The sequence below is a fragment of the Dromiciops gliroides genome, chromosome 2 (assembly GCF_019393635.1).
Source record: "Dromiciops gliroides isolate mDroGli1 chromosome 2, mDroGli1.pri, whole genome shotgun sequence".
Classification (NCBI taxonomy): domain Eukaryota; kingdom Metazoa; phylum Chordata; class Mammalia; order Microbiotheria; family Microbiotheriidae; genus Dromiciops; species Dromiciops gliroides.
Genome location: NC_057862.1, coordinates 422,019,511 through 422,043,529, shown reverse-complemented (window position 1 = coordinate 422,043,529; position 24,019 = coordinate 422,019,511). Strand labels below are relative to the sequence as shown.

General features: G+C 38.9%; 1 protein-coding gene across 6 annotated transcripts in view; it reads left to right on the top strand.

Moving 5' to 3' along the window:
- The window catches only part of MVB12B (multivesicular body subunit 12B), a 329,258-nt gene that overhangs the window by 188,105 nt on the left and 117,134 nt on the right, over positions 1 to 24,019 (top strand). For all 6 annotated transcript variants that reach the window (XR_006354679.1, XM_043981503.1, XM_043981504.1 and 3 more), the window contains exon 7: positions 8,721 to 8,815. Coding sequence is in view for 5 of the 6 variants with exons in the window: in XM_043981503.1 (XP_043837438.1) it covers positions 8,721 to 8,815 (95 nt within the window). In the remaining variant the exon portion in view is untranslated. The remainder of the gene's footprint in view (positions 1 to 8,720; positions 8,816 to 24,019) is intronic.

The following is a 24,019-nucleotide window of genomic DNA, read 5'->3' as shown; positions in this document are numbered from 1 at the left end:
TGAAGAGTGTTTGGTAGTTGTGTTCATAGAGTTCCTGGGTTTGTCTTGGCAAGTAGACTCCCAAGTATTTTATATTACCTACCGTTACTTTAAACGGAATTTCTCTTTCTATCTCTTGCTGCTGGACTTTGTTGGTCATGTATAGAAATGCTGATGATTTATGTGGATTTATTTTATATCCTGCTACTTTGCTAAAGTTGTTAATTGTTTCAAGTAATTTTTGACTTGATTCTCGAGGATTCCTTAAGTATACCATCATATCATCTGCAAAGAGTGATAGTTTTGTTTCCTCCTTGCCTATTCTAATTCCTTTAATTCCTTTCTCTTCTCTGATTGCTAAAGCTAACATTTCTAGAACAATATTAAATAATAGGGGTGATAATGGACATCCCTGTTTCACCCCTGATCTTATTGGGAAGGCCTCTAATTTATCTCCATTGCATATAATACTTGCTGATGGCTTTAGGTAGATACTGTTTATTATTCTAAGGAAAGCTCCCCCTATTCCTAAACTCTCTAGTGTTTTTATTAGGAATGGGTGCTGTACTTTGTCAAATAGAATTGCTTATTTTTAAAAGAAGATTTCTAAGAGTTAAAAAGGGCAGCTAGGTGGCACAGTATATAGAAGACCTGGCTTGGCGTCAGTAAGACTTACCTTCCTGTGTTCAAATCTGGCCTCAGACACTAACTACCTGTGTGACCCTGGGCTAGTCACTTCACCCTGTTTGCCTCAGTTCCTCATCTGTAAAATGAGCTGAAGAAGGAAAAGGCAAGCTATTCTAGTATCTTTACCAAGAAAACCCCAAATAGGGTTATGAAGAGTTGCACGTGACTGAAATGAACAAACAACAAAAGATTTTAAAACAGTGATATCCAGCTTACAGTCTTTTAAAAATCATGTAAGGCAGAAGTACTGCTTGAGAATGAGAAATACACAGTGTTCTTCTTCCAAAAGATCTTGATGCCATTAAAACTTAAACTGCACCATGTCTTTTAGACACCTTGAACATAAAAGCTAGGGATGAGGAGATTATACAAAGAAATCTCTTCAGTTCTAAATTTTATTTTAGAAACTAGGTGATCTTGTATCTTATTGTATTGTTACTAAGGTTTTGGTGACCCAGTAGAAATCCTGTTTGTTTGTAGGATAGATTTGAACAGGTTCAGTTCAATTAATTTCAGTTCAGTAAACATTTTTAAGAACTTGCTATTTGGTTTTTATTCTCTTTTTTAATTATGAAAATTTTTTTATTATTTTCCAGTTACATGTAGAGATAGTTTTCAACATTTGTTTTTATAAGATTCTAGTTTCAAATGTTTTTCCCTCCCCAAGACAGCAAGTAATCTGATATAGGTTATATATGTACAATAACATTAAACATTTTTCTGCATTAGTCATGTTATAAGAGAAGAATCAGAGCAAAAAAGGAAAAACCTCAAAAAAGAAAAACAACAGCACCAAAAACAAAAGAAATGGTTTGGTTCAATCTGCATCCATATTCCACAGTTCTTTTTTTTTCTGGATTTGGAGAGCCTTTTCCATCACGAGTCCTTTGGAACTATCTTGTACCATTGTATTGCTGAGAAGAATCAAGTCTATCACAGTTGATCAACACATAATGTTGATGATACTGTGTACAATGTCCTGGTTCTGCTCATCTCACTCATCATCAGTTCATGCAAGTCCTTCCAGGTTTCTCTGAAATCCACCTGCTCATTGTTTCTTACAGAACAATAGAATTACGTTACATTCATATACTACAACTTGTTCAGCCATTCCCCAACTGATGGGCATCCCCTCAATTTCCAATTCCTTGCCATCACAAGAAGAGCAGCTATAAATATTTTTGTGCATGTGGGTCCTTTTCCCTTTTTTATGATCTCTTTGGGAAAAAGACCCAAAAGTGGTATTGCTGGGTCAAAGGGTATGCACAGCTTTATAGCCCTTTGGGCATAATTCCAAATTGATCTCCAGAATGGTTGGATCAGTTCACAGCTCCACCAACAATGCATTAGTAGAACTTGCTATTTGTAAAACACTTGGCTAAGCAGTGAAGATACAACAACAAAACTCTCCTGCCTTTGAGAGGCTTAAATTCCCACTGGGGAAATATTGCATGAATACATAGGTATCATCCAAGGAAAGTTGAGGAGGGAGAAGGCACTAACAAATGAAATCAGGGAAGGCTTCATGGAGGAGGTAGCACCTGAATTGAGGCTTGAAGGTTAAGTAAGATTTCTGAGAGGTAGGGATGAGGAGGGAGTGCTTTCTAGGCATGGGAAACAATTTATGTGAATGCACAGATGTGGGGAGTAAAATATCAAATCAAGGAATAGCTAGTAGTCAAGTTTTGCTGGAGCATATATATGAAGGAGAGAAGGGAAACAGTATGAAATGAGACTGGAAAACTAGGTCCATATGAACATTGAGTGTCATTGACTTTATGAACTAGTAGGAGTCCTTTGTTTTGAATTTAATGAAGGTGCTTAGCACCTTGGATTCTTAAATGGGAGTTGGGCCTCTTTTCATCACATCAGTGGAGACCTAGACATGAGCTATACTCTGGGGTTCCCAGAAAAAGCTTTGGGGAGATGGAGATAAAATAAGCCAGAGTTATGATTTGAGGGGCAGCCTCAAGTTTGAACCCAGGAAAGCCCAGAACTTTGTTCTCTGGGCCACAGATTACATATCCCATAGACAGTGGGTGGCCTAATGATTCTTTTGAACTGGTGATATGGTCAGATCTGTGCTCAACTCAAACATTATGATGGATTGGTGGTATCACTGATTTGTACTTTAATAATGCATCCGTGTTGCCATCTTGTTCATGTCTTCCTATAACTTCAAAACTGGGAGTCAGTGCAACCTATTAGGAGCTTTCCTTTTTCTTTCTCTTTCTGACATTTCCAGGATTCCATAGGAGCACATATGTTATTCCTGACTCCCATCATCCTTTTTTGCTAAGTTTTTTTGATGATGTCCTTTACTCCATTTCTTATTCAAAGTTCCCTATTTGTAACGTGTTGTTTTTCCTCACACCCATCTTTTCCATTACCATTGATGTAATATTCATTTTTAGTATCTTGAAGTGTTCTGTGATAATCAGCTCCACAACTCCATCTGGGTAGAAGATTCATTTAAAAAATATGAGCCTTTATTTCTGGGAGAAGTTTGGGGTCACTGAGAACTTTTCAATTCCTAAAGGCAATTCAGCCCACTTTCATCCTTCTGTTTAATTCTGGGTCTGATTCATTATTCATTCGTACTGTCTGTCCCAGACATATATATTGATGGACAAACTATATGGTTTATCTCTCTACATGTCATAACCCAGGCAATAGACATTTTTCATCGACTTGATTTTTCCTGCATGGATGATTAAGCTAAATTATTTTTCAGTGGTTATGGATCTCTTATAGAATGTTCTGTTATGATCTGGGGCTTGATGCATCTAGCAGAATGTCATTGACAAAGAAGAATATCTAGATGATTCCCCCATCCACAGGGGATTCCTCTTCATCTTAGATGAATTGGAGAAGGGAGAGACTAGAAGTAGGGAGTCCAATTAGGAAGCTACAATAGCATTCCATTCAGGAAGTGATGAGGGACTGAAGTAGAGCAGCCACAAATGCAGTGTTAGTAGAAAGAATGGGATGGATGACTGAGATTTTGTGGATGTATACTTGACAAGGTTTGGCAAGTGATTGGATATGAAGGGTAATTGAGGGAAGAGTGAAGGGCAACTCTGAAGTGAACTGAGTGACTGAGAGAGATAATGAGGCCCTCTTTTGCATATGTTGAGTTTAAGATGTCTGTGGCATATCCAGAAGGAGATTTCTGACAAGTGATTGTTAGTGAAAGATGGGAGTTCAGGAGAGAGATTAGAGCTGGATATATAGAATTTAAAATGTGTAGAAATGATACTTGAACTTTTGGGAATGACTGACATTGCCAGGAAAGTACTTAAGATAGAGACTTTAAAAGGGTCATTTTGCTTTTCTGTATTAAATGTAATTCAATTCATCAAACATTGTGATCAGAACAAGATGAAATAATAATTACTTGCCCCTTAAACATGTCTTATTTATTTTTACTACATTATTATAGGTATTATCATCTCTATTTATTGGTGATAAGTCGGAAGCTCAAATCAGGTTAAATTACTCACCCATGTTCATACATCATGCAAGTGCTTGAGGATATTTTGAATCAGGGTTTTCTCCTAATTCCAAGTGCAGCTCTCTTCATTATACTACACAGGTCCTGTCTGTGAGGAGCTGACTGTTAAATAAAGAAAATATTACATGCGCACACACACACATACAACTGTGATACAAGGGAGAATGTGAGAGTGAGAGCTAGACAAATGAAATAGGAAATTTGAGGTGAGAGGGATAACTTTTAGATGGAAAGATAAAGAAAGACTGTGAAGGAGGTGATGTGTGAATTGGGCCTTGAAGGAAGGGAAAGATTTTAATAGGCAGGGATGGGGAAGCCATTCCATTCATGGGGTGGGAGTGGGATGTGTGCAACACAGTCAAGGTCACAGAAATGAGAGGGAAGGGCAAGAATGGGGTGTTGTGTGTGAAGGACAGTAATTTGACATCCAACTGGAAAGGTTAGTTGATGCCAAGTCGTTCGTAGCGAAGCCTGAATGACAGAATAAAGGATTCATACTCTGTCATGGAGGCACTGGGGATCCATTGAAAGTGCTTGAGTAGAGCAGGTATGTGTTCAGAGCAGTACTTTAGGACAGTTACTGGAGCAATCATGTGAATGACAAATATGGGAGGGAATAGACAGGAAGCAGGCAGACCAGTTGGAAGACAGTTAAAATAGCTTGTATGTGCTAATTAGTTTGTTTGTTTACATGTGTTATCTCATTTGTTCTTCACAATAACATTTTACAAATGAGGAAACTGAGGTGGAGAGGTTAAGTGACTTACTTGAGTCACACAGCTAGTAAGTGCATAGCTAGTAAGCAGGATTCATTCAAACTCAGGTCTTCTAGACTCCACTTCACTACCTAGCTGTTTCATGTTACAATAGTAAGGAAGCAAGAGATAAGGAGATCTTGCCATGATGGTGGCCATAAAGGTGGAAGGAAAGGGATAGGTGTGAGAAATAGTGGAGGCAAACTTGGCAGGACTTGACAAATGGTGAGATGTGTTGAGAAGAGGGACAACTCGTTTGTGACTACAAAGTTTTGTGCTTGGGTAACTGAAAGCATGGTGGTACCATTCATAGAAATTGAAAAGTAAGGGGAAGAGCAACTTTTGAGAGGAAGAGAATGAGTTAAATTCTTTCAAAATAGAAGGTGGCCTGTATGGAAATCCTTTGCAGGGTCTTCAGGATGAGAAATTCCTTCTGTTAAGTAATCTCAATTTTCATCCCACAGGTGTGATTTTTAAACCAATTTTTTTCATAAATTTAAAAAATAATAAACATTTTTATTTAAAGTTGTAAGTTCCAAATTTTATCCCTCCATCCCTCCCTCTTCTCCCCCTCCCTGAGACATAAACAATAAGATATAGGTTATACATGTGCATTTATGTAAAACATTACCATATTAGTAATTTTGTTTAAGAAAACTTGAATAAAAGAAAAAATGAAAGAAAGCAAAAAATAACATGCTTCAGTCTGTGTTCAATCAATATCAGTTCTTTCTTTGGAAGTGGATAGTATGTTTCATTGATAGTCCTTTGGGATTGTCTTGGATCATTGTATTGCTGAGATAGTTGTCATTCACAGTTCTTCAGCAAACAGTATTGCTGTCTCTGTGCACAATGTCTCAGTTCTGCTCACTTCACTATACATCAGTTCCTACAAGTCTTTCCAGGCCTTTCTGAAATCATCCTGCTTGTCATTTCTTACAGCACAATAATATTCTATCACCATCATATACCACAGCTTATTTAGCCATTCCCCAATTGATTGGCATTCCTTTGATTTCCAATTCTTAGCCACTAAAAAGAGCTGCTATAAATATTTTTGCACAAATAAGTCTTTTTTCTCTTTTGGGGGACGTCTTTGGGATATAAGGCTAGCATTGCTAGTATTGCTTGCATCAAAGGGTATGCACGGTTCTATAGCCCTTTGGGCGTAGTTCCAAATTGCTCTCCAGAAAAATGTAAACCAACTTTTTAAAGAAATAAATTCCTTAGGTACATATTCAATACCTTTCTTACCAATCTGTAATGTTGCCCTGAATCTTAGTTCAAAATTAAAAGCCTTTCTTAGTTTTTCTCAACCATTAGGCAAGTTTCAGATCAACTTGCCCTCTGCTCATCTCTCAGCACTGGCCATTATTTTTAGCTACAGATTCTTTCCCTCTATCTAGACGATTCTCTTTAATTAAAAGTGAAGGCTTTTTCAGTTTCCATCTTCTCAGTATCCTGGCTTTCCTCTTCTACAAATGGCAAAAAAGAAAGAAAAGCATAAGATACATTAACCATCTTGTTAGTAAACCCACTGTGTGCTGGTTTTCCCCTTAGTGACAAGGAGGTATTTTTCTATTTGCTCTTTTTCTTCCAAAGGTCTCTCTTTTCCCTGCATTCTCTCTCCAACTAACTATTTAACTTAGGATCATGAGATCATAGATTTATGAGCTGTGAAGATCCTTAGAGATCACCTATTTCAATGCCCTCATTTTACAGCTGAGGAAAATATTTTTAAACTAGTGTTCTATGTAACTCAATTTCACACAGATTCAATAAATATTGACTGCGTTCTGTGGGTTAGGCACTGTGCTAGGCACGGTAACTTGATTTGCATGCATTTGTTTACTTTTCTAATAGGTTTTTATATCAGCAGCATCTTTAGTTTACACAGCACTTCAGGTCTTCCAAAAAATGTTTTGTTCAAAGGTCTGTGTCCTATACAGAATACAACCTTTTTAGATGGTGACAATTTTCTGATGTGATCTCTGTGTTTAGAACCTCACTGTAAATACTGGGCAAAGAAAATGCTTTCTTGCCCTGGGCCATTCATTGAGATTCCTGAAGTGCTTTCTGGTTAAATATAGCATCTCTCTGTCTCTCTTTTTTCTTTTTATAGTTGTGTACATGTTAATAAAAACACCCATTTCCATAGCACTTTAATGTTTTCAAAGGGTTTTTCCTCACAATAACTCTATGAGGTGGGGACACATGAGGATACCATGGCTCAGCCCAATGAAATGCCTTGTCTGTGGTTAATAGGTTTCAGGTGAGTGTCAGACCTGTCTCCCAAACCCTGTCCCAACATTCTTTTCACTACGACACACATGCTCTCTCCTCTCTCCTTCTCCCCCCCTCCCCCCCTTCTCACTCACTCCTGAAAGGGTTCTTAACCCACTATGTGCTGTGGATGCCTTTGGCAGTCTAGTGAAGCCTAGAAATTTCTTCTCAGAAAAATGTTTGCTGCTTGTATTCAAGTAAATGCTACATTTCAATTAGAGGTTAATGCAAATAAAGATGTTGGGTTTTGGATCTCCTGAAGTCCATCTATGGCTATATCTTATGGGTTCTCTAGACTCCATAATAAAGACCCCTGCTCTACTCTATCTAGTGTTTTGGTAAGTTGACTAGTTGCCCCGTCTTTGAGATCCTTAGAAAAACCATCCTTTCTCCTGTGTTACTTTTCCCAAATGAGAAAAAGGTAGAAAAATGATACCTGCCAACTCCTTTTCTTCTCTGGGTAGCAGTGAGACTTTTGGGGTTATTCAAAAGCTGAGCCTCCCATGGGATATATTCTATAAACACAAGAATTATAGAATCTTTCCACTGCAAGGAACATTAGGGATTATCTAGTCTAACTCTCTTCTTTTACAGATAAGGAAACTGAGGACCAGAGATTTTAAGTAACTTGCCTAAGGTTACACAGTTAGTTAGTGGCAAAACTAGAACTCAAGTGTCCCATCATATATCCCCTACTCTTTGCATTATAGTACATTGTCTCCCTTCTGTACGGATCATCATTGTGATATGGTGCTATTTTTGCTATCATTCATTCATTCATTCAATAAACATTTATTAAGCATTATTCATCTCTGTGCAATATCTCATATTGCACACTGGAGGACATACAGAGATAAATGAAACTTCCCTCAAGGAATTTTCAAGTTAGTCAGGGTAGGGGAGAAATATATGTCCAGAGATACAAAGAGGAGAATAAAATGGGGTCAGAAATAATTTCCAACTGGAGGGACAAATTGAAGACAACAAATATTTCTTAATGTATAAAGCATTGTATTGATCAGGAAGATTCTGTGGAATTTGGGCTCAGTCTTAGAGGGTGGGTCAGAATCAGTTAGGCAGAGGACATTCTGGATGCAGAGAAAAAAGCAAGGAATATTTGGGATGTTGAAGTAGCTACTCATTTTAGTATAGAAGGTATGACTGGGACCAGTTTGAAATTAAAGGTACAAAAGAAGGTTGAAGCTCTCTTACAAGGCATCTTGCATTCCAAGCTAAGATATTTGATAGACCCAATATTTACAGCACTCATTGATGGGTTTTGTGCAAGGGAACTGGGGAGAGGATTATCAGGATAAGGGATGATGTGATCATTAAAAAAAACCACCAATCTGGCAGCACCATAGAGGATGCATGAAAAGTGGGCAGACTAGAGGACAAATGATCAGCTCTTATAGGCTTCCATTTGTCACCTGGATTAAACATTAAACTATAGGAGTGCATGAATCCCATAACCTTTCCCTTTTCTCCTGTCTTTTCCTCAGGCATATCTCCTTAACCCTTCCTGCTACCTTCAGAGGCAGGAACAGCACTCGAACTGACTATGAGTACCAGCACTCAAATTTGTATGCCATATCAGGTAGGTTGGAACTTTACTTAAGTACTGTCCCTTGTTCTGCATTATATGGGTCACTTTATGTTTGTCTCTGCTTCTCTTTCTCTTGTTTTTTTTTTTTTTTCGGTGAGTCTCTACACTAATAGTAGTAGTAGTGATGATGACGATGATGATAAATTTCTCCAGTGCTTTTTTTAATTGATCAAGATATTGAGGTTCGGGAAAATGAAGGTTTTTGTCAAGAATCACAGAGCTAATAAATGTCAGACCAGGGCCCTGAACTTGGATCTACTGATTCCAAGGCCATTGTTCTTACCACCGCTTCACAGTGACCCCCACTCAACTTTCCTATCTTGCCCTTTCCAGATAAACATTATACACTCTAAAATGTTTATAAAATTATGATGAAAAGCCATATGCTTATAATCTTTAAATTTCACTGGGAAGTTGTGATTTATCGTTACCACAATGTTCGGTTAACCAATACCAGGTAGATTTCTCAAGGGAACCCTAATGATGGAGTATGTGTAATTGGTGAACAGGAGCTGTGGGCTGGGAGGAGAAAAAGTCTTCATTTGTTCACTCTTTCATGATAAGTTTAGGCATTTTAACCCTCCTTTTTCTTAAAGTCACATTCCTTACTTCTATAGATATTCATATGAAGAGCATGTACTTTTCTTGCACTAATGGTGTGACTTTGGGAAAGTCATTAAACCTTTCTGGGTGTCAGTATCTTTTCTTTGCAAAATGAGTGGAAGGATCCCTTTCTTCAGTTATCTGAAAAAGGAATTAGATATAGAATTAAAAGATTTAGAGACTGCAAAGATTCGTCTGGCTCCAAATCCAGGGTATTGTCCATTGGTCCTCAAGGGCATACGTAGGAGCAATCAGTGGAATTTACTAGGGAACACAGTTGGGTTTGATGTAAGGAAAACTTTCTAGCAATTAGAGCTTTCTTGAATGAAAATGAGCTGCCTCTGTAGGTAGTGTGCATTCCATCATTGAAGGTCTTTGAGCAAAGACTGGGTGACCACCTGCCCACAGTTTGAAGTGAGGATTTCTGCTTCAGGAATGGGTTGGATTAAATGGCTTCTCTGGCCCCTTCTAGCCTCACAAATTCTAGGATTCTATGTGGACTGTATGAGCTCTTTAAGAACCTTCCAACTGAGAAAATACAGCTTGGCTTTGGCAAAAATGTTGTCAGGACCAGCGTTCTGGATGTAAAATATCAAGTTGGAAAAACTCATTTAGCCATGAAGTATAAATGAATTTATTCCATGCCTGGCAGAGCTAGGGATCTGTGCCAGTCAAAGGAAGTCCACAAATAACCTCTGATTACAGTGTACTACCCATTCTGTGGAAGATGCATAGAGATCCAAGTAAATGTCAAATACGTAATGGAGTGGAAACAGCACCGGACATGGAGAAAGAAGACATGGAAATGATCTCAGCTTGGACACTTTCTGTCTGTGACCGTGGGCCAAGTTCCTTCCCCACACGCAGATTCAGGATCTCCGTATGTCATATGTGGGTAATAATTCTTACACCTCTGTCCTTAGAGTGTTGTTGTGGGAAAAGTGGTTTGTAGACTTCAAAGGCTCCTTTCCATCAAACAGTAGCTCCATGTCTTCTCGTTTTATTTATGTCAGATGGCCATGGTTCAGTTCAGTGATCATACTCTGGATACCAGTAGTTAAATTAATGCTGATACATGATCTAAGCGCTGTGTGATTCTGTGCATACTCTGCCCCTTTTCTGCCACTACGTTCCTGTCCCTGCTAACACAGAAGGGAGATAGTCAAGACTAAAGGCCATTTTGTGCTTTTCTTGTGACCACCCTTCTAGTCGTGAGCCTCTCCCCTCTCAGCAAAGTTGGTCATAGGACAGGAAACAGTCTGTTTCTAGGGCTATACTTAGCTTTGCATGACTTCCTAGCATTCCTTCATTCATTGAATGAACATTTGTTGAAATGCCTCTCTCATACAAAGCACTGTTCTAAGGGAGATAAAAAGTTGCGATAGTCCCTATCCTCATGAAGTTTTCAGTCTGGTTGCTGGGGAGATGGCTGAGGACAGTAAGACACAAATATGGATACCTGTTATATGCAGCATCCTATGACAACTGCATTAGACATGTGAGAAACATAGTGCCATGTGAAGTTCGAAGTGGAAGACCATTATGGCCAGGAGCTCAGGGAAGGCTTCATGGCAGAGGGGTCATTTGGATTGGGCTTTAAAAGGCCAGTAGAAGCCTTCAGCAAGAGGGAGCCTACGTGATCTCCTCCAGCCCATGCTAAGGCATCAGAGAAGGAAATCTTAAAATGCCATATAAATGGGAGCTATTATTATTATTATTATTTATGAGTGCTTTCCATTAATGCTGAGTGACACTCCTAACCCAAAAACATGGCATTCATCCATGTAGTATAATGAATCTGTTATTTAAAAGGTAATCTTTTTTCTAAAAATTGCAACTTCAGGTTACTAAACAGATGAAATATAGCAATGGCCTAATTCTTGTCAGTATTGGTTTTTCTTGTTATGTTCATTTCCTAATAGACTTGGAAGTATAAGCAAAAGCCTGCTGTTCAGATCACACATGACACTTCCTCCTAGAAGGGGCAGAAAGAATAAGGAGCTCTCCCCCACTGCCCCCTACCAAGAGCCAATCTCACAAAGAGGAGAAAACATGTTTGCCTCTGAAAAGCTTCCCTTGGGAGGATTTCTTGTGGGCCAGGCCTCTTTCAGTGTTGCAGGCACTGGGCCTAACGAGTTTGGAGAGATGACCTATTTTGCAGAGATTCTGAATATTTCACCAGATGTTTAGTGGCAGACTGATGCAAAACAAGTCTGTAAAATCCAGTAGAGCATCGTTGCTCAAAATTTGCACAAGTAAATCTTAATCAAAGCACACAATGCTTTTTTTTTGGGGGGGGGGCAGCTTACAAATCTTCCTCCGGCTGCATCGGTGTTACACTATGCAGGACTTACATATTTTCTAATGGCTATTCCAGCTGTTTATTATTTGTGCAGAAAGGGGCTCATAATGTGAAATATTCTCAAGATTGGCAGGAATTTTTCGGTATACCTTTTTGGACCATTGCCGCTTTGCTCAGTGGCTCTGATGAGGTGCTGTTTGTGTTCATTCCAGCTGTTAGTTTAGAAACAGAAAGGTAACAGCCTCAAGACATGGTGGAAGCCATTTAGAAACTTCCTGTTACGTTTATGTAAGTGGCAGTCAATTGGATTTTATCTACCAAGCAGCGGTAGTTCAGGCAGCAGCCCTGTGGCAGCAGGAAGCTCTGGCCTACTCAGCTGCTGTAGTCACCAAATTGCTCCATTGGGGGCTTGGACTGCTTAGCTGTGTTACTGCCAGAGACATCCTGCAGGTCCTGCTGGCTCTGTGAGGTCCATGAGCTCAGCAGTGGGGGAAAAATGACTTGCCCAGAGACTGGAAATGAGCTCAGGAAACATGCCTGCAAACATCTCTGGCCAAAAGGGAGGTGATTTTTTTTCCCTTCGTTGTGTGAATTGCATTTGTCACTGATGTGTCATCCCAGTTTGGGGGTCCTAAGCGTGAGGTGTTCAGCTCTCCAGGGAGTTTAGTAAGAATGTGTCCCCTTAATTCATCTCCACATTTCTTTTTTCTGTGTGGCTTCATTGCTAGAGTTTGGAAGGTAAGGGGATGGATCCCAGAACTGATTTTTGGAAGGTTTTTGAGAGATTCATGGACTCATAGAATTCCAGAGCTGGAAGAGATTTTTTTTTTTAAATCCGTGCCACTTCTTCATTTTATAGATAAGGAAACAGAGACCAAGAGAAATGAAGCAGCTTGCCTAAGGCTGTTCAGCTAGTCAGTGATTCAGCTGAAACCTGAACCCTAGTCTCCTGACTCTGGGGCCAGTATTCTTTCTGCTGCTAATTCCATGCCATAGGAGGAATTGCCTTAGTGGTTGTTGGGTCTCTTTCCCTTTGTTCTGCACCATAACTGAAGGATTTTGGATCAGAGGATCATACTGTTTAGAGCTTAAAGGGGCATTAGAGATCCAATCCCCATCATTTTATAGTTGAGGACACTGAAGCTTAGAGAGAGTGACTTCCCCAAGGCTGTACAGGTTGTAAGAAAGAGCCAGAATTTGAACCTAAGACTGACTTCTGGCTACAAATCCATCACTCTTTCTACTACGCTGCTCTCTATATTATAGTTTGGTCATTGTTCATATAAGACTTTCTGAAAGCAATTTAGTTGGAAATATAAAAAGGGAATTGGTTTTGAACTTATGTGATTCCTAGAGCAGTATTTATGCTGTTATTCACATCTGTGATCTCATTGATGTGTATAAACTTTCTCCACTAAGCAGAATGCAGTCCTTCCGTGCTCTCCTCCCCTATTATTGTGCTTGTCTATTTTCTTTCATAAAAATCTTTCACAGCAGATCCACCCAGTGAAATGGAGTCCTTCCTCTGGCTCTTTAAATTCTTAGAGATACAAATCCTGGCTTTTCTTGTCATACTTGTCCTCATCAGTGCCTTTTAAGGGACTCTTTTTTTTGTGGGGCAGTGAGGGTTAAGTAACTTGCCATGGGACACACAGCTAGTGTCAAGTGTGTGAGGTGGGATTTGAACTCAGGTCTTCCTGAATCTAGGGTCAGTACTTTATCCACTGCGCCACCTAGCTGCCCCCTTAAGACACTCTTCACAAGCATGTCCTCATTGGTAATAGGCTGCAACCTACTTCCATCTGCCATTCAGATTTCCAATGCCCTTTGGGTCATTTAACATCTTGGTGTTCCTGATTTCTTGGTGTTTCCTGATTTGCAGCTCTATGGAATTACTTGGAGAATATTCCTTAGGAGTTGGGATTTTATCATAAAGAGCCACTTGGGATCAACAGTAAACAAACAACTTTTTAGGAGCCATTTTGTGCAAAGTCTTATACTGGGTGTTGGGGGTCACAAATATTTTTCATTCAAGGAACCTCTATTCAAATGAAGAAGGAGAAGTACACAAATGCCTGTGTCGTAAGACCTGCTTGCACCAGGAATGCCCTTCTCCCATCACCCCTTCCCCTGGTCCCATGGCTCCAAAACCCTATCTGAAATAGGAAGGTAGGAAGCCCCTCCACCTCTAGGGGTGCTCTTATGCTCTTACCACCTCCACTGGTGCCCGGCTACACCCAACCCATCTGGGCTGTTTGACAGGTCACATACCTTGAATAAGATGGAAGTCACCAACTCTGTTCTTTACATTGAAATGGGGGCCACCAGGCCTTCCCATCTATTTGCCCTGTACCATCCAGACCCTGGGCACTGCCATCTGATCTCCTGATGAACACTTAGGACTTTTGGACCTTTCCATCCACCCATCAGATGAACCTTCTTTTATGTCATCTCTCCCAATTAGAGTAGTAACTTCTTGAGAGCAAGAACTGTCTCACTTTTTCTGTTTGTATCTCTAACACTTAGCACAGTGCTTTTTTCTATCCATCCACCATTCTTTCAATGTGGAACGCTATAAGTGCAGAGAAGGCTGTACAAAATGCTTAGAAAAAATTTATTGAGGGGAGAGTTCCTTTGCTTCTAAGGGGAAGCCATGAAAGATGCAGCATATGAGTTGGGCCTCATAGAAAGGGAATAATCTTTGAAAATATTGCTCACAGTTCCAAAAGATTCCTGCCCAATCTTTCTCATGCTCAGTTCTAGGCTCAGCTCATTGTTCATCTCCAGCCAGCCGACAGACCAACTGACCTGAGAAGTTATCCATCTAGCTACATGTTATAATCTAGGTGATATGCACCTTTCATCCTATTTGTCTTTCTAGTGTAGATGGTTTTTACCCTGATTTCATTTGGATCATTTGGAATTTCACAGCTTTCTGGGGCTTGATGTAGTTAGTACCATGCCATCTGTTTTTTTAAAAGGAGTGCTTATGGGGCAGCTAGGTTGCCCAGTGGTTAGAGCACTGGCCCTGGAGTCAGGAGTACCTGAGTTCAAATCTCACCTCAGACACTTAACACTTACTAGCTGTGTGACCCTGGGCAAGTCACTTAACCCCAATTGCCTCACTATAAAAAAACAAAACAAAAAAAGAGGAGTGCTTGAACTTCATGCTCAAAAGGAAAACCTGTTGTTTGAACTCTTAATATGTAATCTTTGTACCACAGCCAATTACTTAAATAATGTTGTTATAATTTCATTCTTCTCATCTTTTTCATGGGTTTTAGATACAGTCTTAAGACAAGTCCCTATCCTGCTATTGTTCTTTTATATTTAATGCTCAAATAGACTTTTGCACAAGTAGGTGAAATAACTTCTTTTTGTTATTAAAGCTATTAGGAGATATGTTTACCTTCTATATACTCACTGTGAAAGTGTCCTCAGCACAACACCAGAAGTGGAAAGGACAGCAGGGATAATATGTTCCTTATCCTATTTTCACATGATTTTAATTTATTCTGCTATGTCTCTGTATGTTGAAAACATTTTGTTGCATGTAGGCTGGCTATTATGAGTATTTGGTACAGTGACACCTGTTAAAGTATTGTTATTAAGTTTTTATGGGTTAGTGTTATGTCCAGGTAATTGTGGGCAGTAATTTTTGTTTAGGATAGTGTTCCACTTTCAGCGCAGTTTATTAGTTAATTTCTCCAAGATATTTTGAAATCTGCATTTTTAGTTTGGAGATTTGTTATCTATCAGTCCAAGAAAGATAGCAAGCTTCTGATAGCAAGCCATCTAGCTTCGATTTCAGGATGTCAGTGACTCTCTTCATACTTCAGTCATGGCCTTTTGTTTGATATCTTTATGCTCAATGTGTCTTGCCTACAAAAGTCTCACTTTCATCCACTGGTTCAATTTAACTTCTGGATTCAAGCTTGAAGGCTTCAATCTTTATCCTTCATTGGTGTCTGTTAAGAATTTTAGACTTATCAAATCCAGATGATATTTTGACATTATTGTAGAAAGATCCTATGAGATGGAGTTATTTTATATGTTTTGGTGGAGTCATATAGCTTGATGCTATATGATGTACGTCAAGTGATTGATAAGATGTTTTGGTTCAGTTCCCTCCTTAATTTGTATGTCATCCAAAGTTCCATTTAGGAAAGATGATCATGGATTTCAAGCTAGGCAGAATCATAATGGGTTTATGTTGTCTTCCTGAAAAATGTCACATTTTATATCAGTTATTATAGGCATTGTATTGATGGCATTTTCAAAACAGAGAATAGTTTTTCATGACCGCATCAAATACTCTAGCCTTCTCAATATGCTTGGGTTTGGTTTTAATATTTTCAATACATGGATACGCCATGAGTGCGTAACTGAGTCAAAGGTTTTGTAATAATTCACAAAGACAGTATAAATGTTATGACACTTTCAGGCATCTTGATCAGTGACTGCCAAATTGATAAGTTGCTTTTTATACCCTAGGACTTGCTGGCACATCTTTTTTGCTCCTTAGCCAATATATTGTTTTCATTCAAGTGGTGATATATTTTCTTTGAGTAGTACAAGCTGTGAATGCTTTGCATCACATACATAAACATATATTGGGCAATATTTGGAGGAGTTGCTGATGTTCCCTTTTGGTAATAGATATGTCATGACTTCTGTTTGAATTAGGTTTACATCTAAAAAGAAACAGCTAACTTCATAATTCATAATCTACTTGGAAGAAGTTGCCGATAATTATGTATGTTATGTAGCCCCACTGCTTCCCCATTTTGCAGAGAAGCTAAAGATTTAATCATCTCCCTTGATATACCTGTTCAGTAATTCATTATACTAAAAGTACAAATGTTTTTATTTTTTGCTTGATCCAATTTGCATTTTCATTTTATTGGACATCTTGTGACCTTATAGGTGACTAGAAATTTTTCACAATCTCCTTTTTAGGGAACATCACTCAGCTCCTGCAGTCGAGTATTTGACTGATATTGAATTGTTTATTCTGTTCTTTACCCTGCTTTGGACTCCTGGTTTTGATTTAATCTTTCAACTTTTGCTTTTCTTCAGTAAAGGCTTCTTAGAATTCTATGTTGTTGTTTTCCAGATTTCTTTCCACAAATTTCATTTCTTTGTTGCCTTTAATGGGGCAATAATGGCCTTTATTGTTTCTTCTGCCGGTACATGGTGGATGTTGATTTAATCTTCTGAGGCTTTTGTGCAAATCTTTAATGGCTCTTCCAAATTGTACCCTCCATGGTGGAGTTTGCCGTTTCTTGTTAGAGGTATTCCTTGTTAGTTCCAGATTTCCTCCTATGGTTCTTACCATAGCAATAGCTATCACACTGGCTGCTCCTTCAAGATCCTGGGAGAGTGGGAGAGTGTGTTAGTTCATGATGAGTACAGTAGATGCCAGCTTTGGGGAATTGTGATTTGGTATACTTTATCAGTCAATGGGATTTGTGCCATCAAATTCAAAATGACTTTTTGGAATTCCAGCCTAGCTATGTCTGCTTTTCAAGATATTTGAGATATTGACACGTTTTTATCATGTTTCTTTATTGGGTATGATTCTGGAATTTGCATTAAGTGAAGAGTTTCAATGACCTCAAGGTCTTCAACTTTTCCTTCCTTATAGTTGATCAATTTCATCTTTTATTTCATTAAATATAGGTTTAGGAATTAATTTTTTTATAATTGCCCTTCACTGGTGGTTAATTTGATTGACTTGAAACTGAGGGTATCATTGATGAAAAGTGCTATGAAGTCCTTGCCTATAACTAGTGAAATCTGTTTCCAATTTTGTCGTGATTTGTTATTATTAATGTTACTTTCTTATTTTAATAGAAGGCCATATTTCTACAAAATTTGCAGTTTTATAAAGTACTTTCTTCCTGATGACCCCTTGAGATAGGTAGTACAGATGTGACAAACCCCATTTTGTAGATGAGGGATCCAATTTAGAGGGTGAAAGGGACTTGACAGTGATCATACTGTTAGTAAGGATCAGAGGCAGGACTCACACCTAGGCACTTTGACATTAGTTGGGTACAGGTTAAATTCTTCTCTTCTCTTCTACCTCTATACAGGTGGTTGTTGTATATCTGTAATTCCATTGGCATGGTGTGTTCCCCAGGAGGAAACTCTCCCCATTAATACAGATTGACTGCTATTCTATGACTTGCAGCCTTAGAACAGAAGCCATTCCCTAATAGACAAGTGGCCAAAGGATATGAAGAAATATTTCTCAAAAGAAGAATTGTAAACTATTAACTATAAGAAAAAGTGCTCTAAGCCACTAATGAAAGAAATGCAAATTAAAGCAAACTCTGAGGGGCCAGCTAGGTGGCACAGTGGATAAAGCACCAGCCCTGGATTCAGGAGGACCTGACTTCAAATCTGGCCTCAGACACTTGACACTTACTAGCTGTGTGACCCTAGGTAAGTTACTTAGCCCTCATTTCCCCCCTCACCCCTCTCCCCGCAAAAAAAAAAAGCAACTCTGAGTTTTCATGCTACATCCAGCAAATTGACCAAGAAGAAGGGCTGCAAGGAGACAGGCACAATTCTTCTCTCTTGGTAGATCTGTGAATTAATCAAATAGTTCTGGAAAACAATTCAGGATTAAGCAAAAAAAAAGTAATTAAAATGCCCCTCCTCTGGTAGACATGTACCCCCAAGGCAATAAAGACAGAAAAAGAGGTTCCCTGAATACCAAAATATTCATAGCAGCACTTTGATGGTAAAAAAGAACTCAAAACAAACTTGGTGTCCATCATTTTGGGAATGGCTAAACAAATTGTGGTGTGTGTACATAATGGAATGTTGTTATACTATAAGAAATTACACATATGAAAAATTCAGAGAAAAATGGAAATATTTATATGAATTGATACAAAGGGAACTAAGTAGAACCGAGAAAACACAGTCCATAATAACTTCAACACTGTCAATGTAAAGCACAGCAACACAAAACTGAATCCTGCATTCTTTTAGTGATCAAGCATGGGCCAGAAGAAGAGACAAGAAAATGTACCTCCTTTTTACTGAAGAGGTGGGAGACTATGGGTGTGAATGCTATGCTGGCTTACATGGCCAATGTGTTCGTTGATTTTGCTGAACTTCAAAAAAAAATTGTTTCAAGAGAAAGCTTAGTGGAGGAAAAGGATGTTCTGAAATAAGTGCAATATAAAAGTGAAAGCTATTAACAAAACACTTTTAAAAAACAAGCATACTCGGGGCAGCTAGGTGGCACAGTGGATAAAGCACCAGCCCTGGATTCAGGAGGACCTGCATTCAAATCTGGCTTCAGACACTTGACACTTATTAGCTGTGTGACCCTGGGCAAGTCACTTAACCCTCATTGTCCCACAAAAAAAGAAAGAAAGAGAGAAAGAAAGGAAGGAAGAGAAAGAAAGGAAGGAAGAAAGGAAGAAAGGAAGAAAGGAAGAAAGAAAGAAAGGAAGGAAGGAAGGAAGGAAGGGAGGGAGGGAGGGAGGAAGGAAGGAAGGAAGGAAGGAAGGAAGGAAGGAAGGAAGGAAGGAAGGAAGGAAGGAAGAAAGAAAGAAAGAAAGAAAGAAAGAAAGAAAGAAAGAAAGAAAGAAAGAAAGAAAGAACAAGCATAGTCTTAGAGAGTTGCTGGAGCATTAAGTGACTTGCCCAGGGTCACAGAGCCAGATTGTGCCAAAGAAGGACTTGAACCTATGTCTTTCCGACTTCAGGGTAGGCTCTCTATCTGTTCCCCCATGCAATGCTGCCTCTTGCCCCTATATATAACTTTACCATAGCCAAGAATAGAGGCTCCCAGTGAAATAAACCTCCATCCTTCTCTATCCTTCCTTCCTTTCTCCTCTTCTCCAGCATGATATGATGAAAAGAATGCTGGATTTTGAGTTTGAATACTTGGGATTGAAACACAGCATCATAGATTGGGAACTGGTGGTTATTTAGAGCAGGGCTTCTTAAAACTTTTTCCATTCACAACCCCTTTTCACTGGAGAAATTTTTATACAACCCTGTGTATGCAGGTATATAAAAGAGGAATACAGAACCTTTTATTGTTGCCAATTTTTTCACCACCCCCACATGCAGTTACACGATCCCATATGGGGTCACAACCCACAGTTTAAGAAGCTTTGATCCAGTTCAACCCCCTCATTTTAAAGATGAGGAGTCTTTGAGGACTTGAAAGGTAAAATGATCTGCTCAAGGTCACACAGGTAATAACTTGCAGAGCCAGGATTAAAACCCAGGTCCTGTGACTCCAAGTACAGTGTTCTTTCTATATAACCAGCTCAGCTACTTACTACTGATATGAACTTGATCAAATGATTTCCTAACTCTGGGCCTCAGTTTCTTTATCTATAAATTGAGGGAATTAGAATTAATAATACCTAGCATTGGGGGCAGCTAGGTGGCGCAGTGGATAAAGCACTGGTCCTGGATTCAGAAGGACCTGAGTTCAAATTTGACCTCAGACACTTGACACTAGCCTTGTGACCCTGGGCAAGTCACTTAACCCTCATTGCCCTACCAAAAAAAGAAAATAGACACAATGATACCTAGCATTTATATAGTGCTTTAAGGTCTGCAAAGTTATATACATATATGCACATGCAATAAATGCATACATGTATATATACATACATGCATCTCTATGTACATGTGTGTGTTCTCATTGGATCCTCACAAGTTCCCTGTGGGGTAGATGCTGTTATTATCTCAGTTTTATATATTTGAAGATACTGAGCTGAAACAGCTTTAAGTGACTTAACTAGGTCACACAGGTAAGGATGTGTCTGGGGCAGGATTTGAACTTAGGTCTTCCTAACTCTTAAGTCCCAGAACTCCACCCACTTACAGTAACTAGCAGCCTCATGCCTAGGTTATCATTTCTAAATCCATGATCCTATTGGACTGTGATCACTAAGATTTATAACAGCTTGAAAACCTAGCTATCTTATTAAGCTACTTAATTTACTAAATACCTCTTAGGTTCTAGGTAGTCACAGTATAAAAAATATAATAAAGCTTAGTCTGGTAGTGAATTCCCAGAATGCTATGATTTTTCCTTGACAGTCTTCTCTGTTAAATGTGTGTGTTATCCTCTGCTGTCTGCTACACCCTCATTTAATTTTTTTTTAAAAAGCTTTTTACAAATGATGACTGTAGCTATACTGTTGTCCACCAAAGTTGTCCTCAAATTAGAAGACTCCATTTTAAGGCACATGGCAGAGTTGGAGCATGCTTCAGAAGAAGTGGAGAGCTATCACTTCATTGGTTTGGCTTAGGTCTCTTTGAGAGCAGCAAGAAATAGGATTTTATCGGTATTTCATAATCCTGCCTGAGCCATGTAACTCTGACATCGGACTAAGAAAGCACAAAGCAATTAAAAATAATTAATGATTTCTGAATATCAGCTTTCTCCATGCAGTTTTAATCTAGTCCTCATTTAAATGGAAGATGGACATTTAATTATCAGTATTATGAAATTCATGATTTATATATTTCATCCAGTTAGATCATTTCTTCCCCTCTCTCTTCATATTCTTGTAAAAAAACCTTTATATTTTACACAAAAAGTAATAATTTGAAAATTCATTTGCCTCACAACAATTAGAAACATATTTTTCCTACTGTTTGTAATGATTACATTATTTCCATCTTTTAATTAAGAAAAAAATCTCACCTGGAAAATTTAAAATAAAGTAGACATATAATGATTATAAAGCATTTTCAGTATCTATCCTAAAAAGAAAGCTGGGATACTGCAGCATTAGACTGTTAGAGAAATGACACACTTTTATCTGAAAGTTATCTAATAAACCACCAAATTCATGTTTGAGAGAGACTGCTTCACTCTGCAGTTAGTTTCTTGTGCATCTGTATTTAGGGAATTTTTCTTCCCTTGTTTCTCCTTTTATTTGTTCACTGCATTCATTCATTGGTTCATTCATTCAGTAAACATTTTTTGGATGCTTACTGCGTTTAGTTATGGTTACACCGATTCTGCAAAGTTGTGTCAGGGATTAAGTCTGTGTGGTCCTGAAATTAACCAAAGAGCTTTTTCTCCCCTGATTCAGAGCCATGAAGGAAGATTTTTTCCCCCTGCTCCCTGCATTTGCAGCTCTTCTCCACAGCCTTCATCTTAATGGAGATGTTGTTGTGAGTTTATGCAACCTCTGTTTCAGACCTCCATATCCCTTTGCACCCTGCCAAGGTTTATCAAAGGCACCAAGGACCAAAGGTGGGGGAGGAGGGCGTTGAAAGAGAAGAAGAAATCCATTTGGTGCAGCTACAGATAATAGCATACATGGGGAAACTCCTGAATGAAGTGAAAAATTATTTATAATAATGGTACTCAAACAGAGGGAAAAATAAGTCATTTTAAAGGTATATAAATTTTTTATCGTTGTGTATAAACAGCTACTGCTTTCCTTGTCTATCCATCTATTCTTGCCCACACTGACAACAGAATCGAGGGTAAAGGAAAAATATAATAAGAAAACCAAGAAATGAATGGGAATAGATGGGGAATTGATTGCACTGTATATTTGTATATCCTGATGGAAAAGGTGCTGTTGACAGGTGGCCAGGTTTGCTCTGTATACAACCATGTGTGCGCTGTCAGGCGCACGCAAGCAGCCTTGTTTCGATTGATGAATTGCCTGCTTTCTTGATTAAACCTTCCGTCACTTAAGAAACAAAACGCCTGTGTTTAGATGGCAGAGTGGGACGTGTCAAAAAAATCTGTCTCCTCTACCTTTGTACAGATGTTGGGCACAGACTGTAACATGTATTATTAAAATGAATGTGGCATTTACTGTGCATTATTCCTTTCCTGGGAGAAAGGACTGTAAATTATATGCTAATAATAAGCTTTATTAACCCTTTCCAAAAGCCGAAGATTTAAGAGTACAAATATTCCTGGAGGCTTGGCTAATTGGGTGTGCTTTAATACTATGGTAGCTATGTCATTGAAGTTAATAAACAGTGTGTTCCTAGCAAATATGCGGCTGCACCTTTGGGAATCTTACCTCCAGGAGGTTTTCTGCTGTGTCAGTCCCAGAAAGACATAAACCTTTGGAATTACAAGACACTTCACAGACAGAGACCCTAAAATATGGAGTTGTGGACCCATATCATTAGAATATAGGATTGCAGTGTTATAATATAATCACTGAAACTGGTTTTGAAGGTATTTCAGAGGTCATCTAGTCTAAACCATAGTCAAACATCTGCCTTCCCCAAATATCCCTGAAAACAAATCACCTAATCTGCCTGGGATTCCATTTCCTCAACTCTAAAATTAACAGTCTGTGATTCTATAAATGGGTGTCCAGCTTTTGCTTGAAGAACTTCTATGATGAAAAACTATTTCTCAAGGTAGCCTTTTCTACTTGGGGATGATTCTCATTGTTAGCAAAGTCTTCCTTAAATCAACCCTGAATCTGCCTCCCCGTAACTCTTCTTACCTACCCCCATTGTTCTTAGTTGTTTGTCTTTCTCTAAGGCTGAGCCACAAAACTGTCCCCTTTCCCACGTTATAGCCCTTCAGATACTTGAAAACTTAGATCACATTCCCCTTAAGTCTTCTCTAATTAAGACTTTTTAAAAATTCAGGCTCTCCACATACAACGTGTGGCAACCCTCCCTCACCTGTGAGGCTGATAGCAATGACAACGCTGTTCTCTTTTATTCAATAAGCATATGTTATCACTGGAGTAATAGGAGGGATGTGTTTCTCCGAGGCTGAGCTCTGTGGCTGCCGAGAGTTAAGGCTTTAGTGTCTCGTGCCATTGAGGACAACTTGACTACTTGGGGATAAGGCTTTGCCCTTTCTCATTTTACCTACTTGTTAACATCCCATAAGTGTGGTATAGAACCTCTACCAAGATGCTCTCTTGATGCTTGTGTAACGATTGGAATGACGCCACCAGCTGGATACTTACTGTAGAAGAGTTCTGCCCATGAAGGGAAGGTCTTTGAGGGCAAGACCAGGAGTCAGGAAGTGACGTGGGCTAGTGGGAGGAGGAAGGAAGAGACTGGCGCTCAGTCTCGGGCTCTCTTTCCTGGGGACGCTGGCGGAGAAGGGAGCTAGAAATGTGCTCTCCCTTTAATAGATAGGAATCTAGGCCTTTCTCTCTCTTTACCAAATTCTTATTCTCCTTAATAAATGCTTAAAAGTCTAACTCTTGCTAAAGCTTATAATTTATTGGCGACCACTCATTAGATATTTTAGACAGTTTAGCTAGAATTTTAGCCCTTAACACTTGGGATAC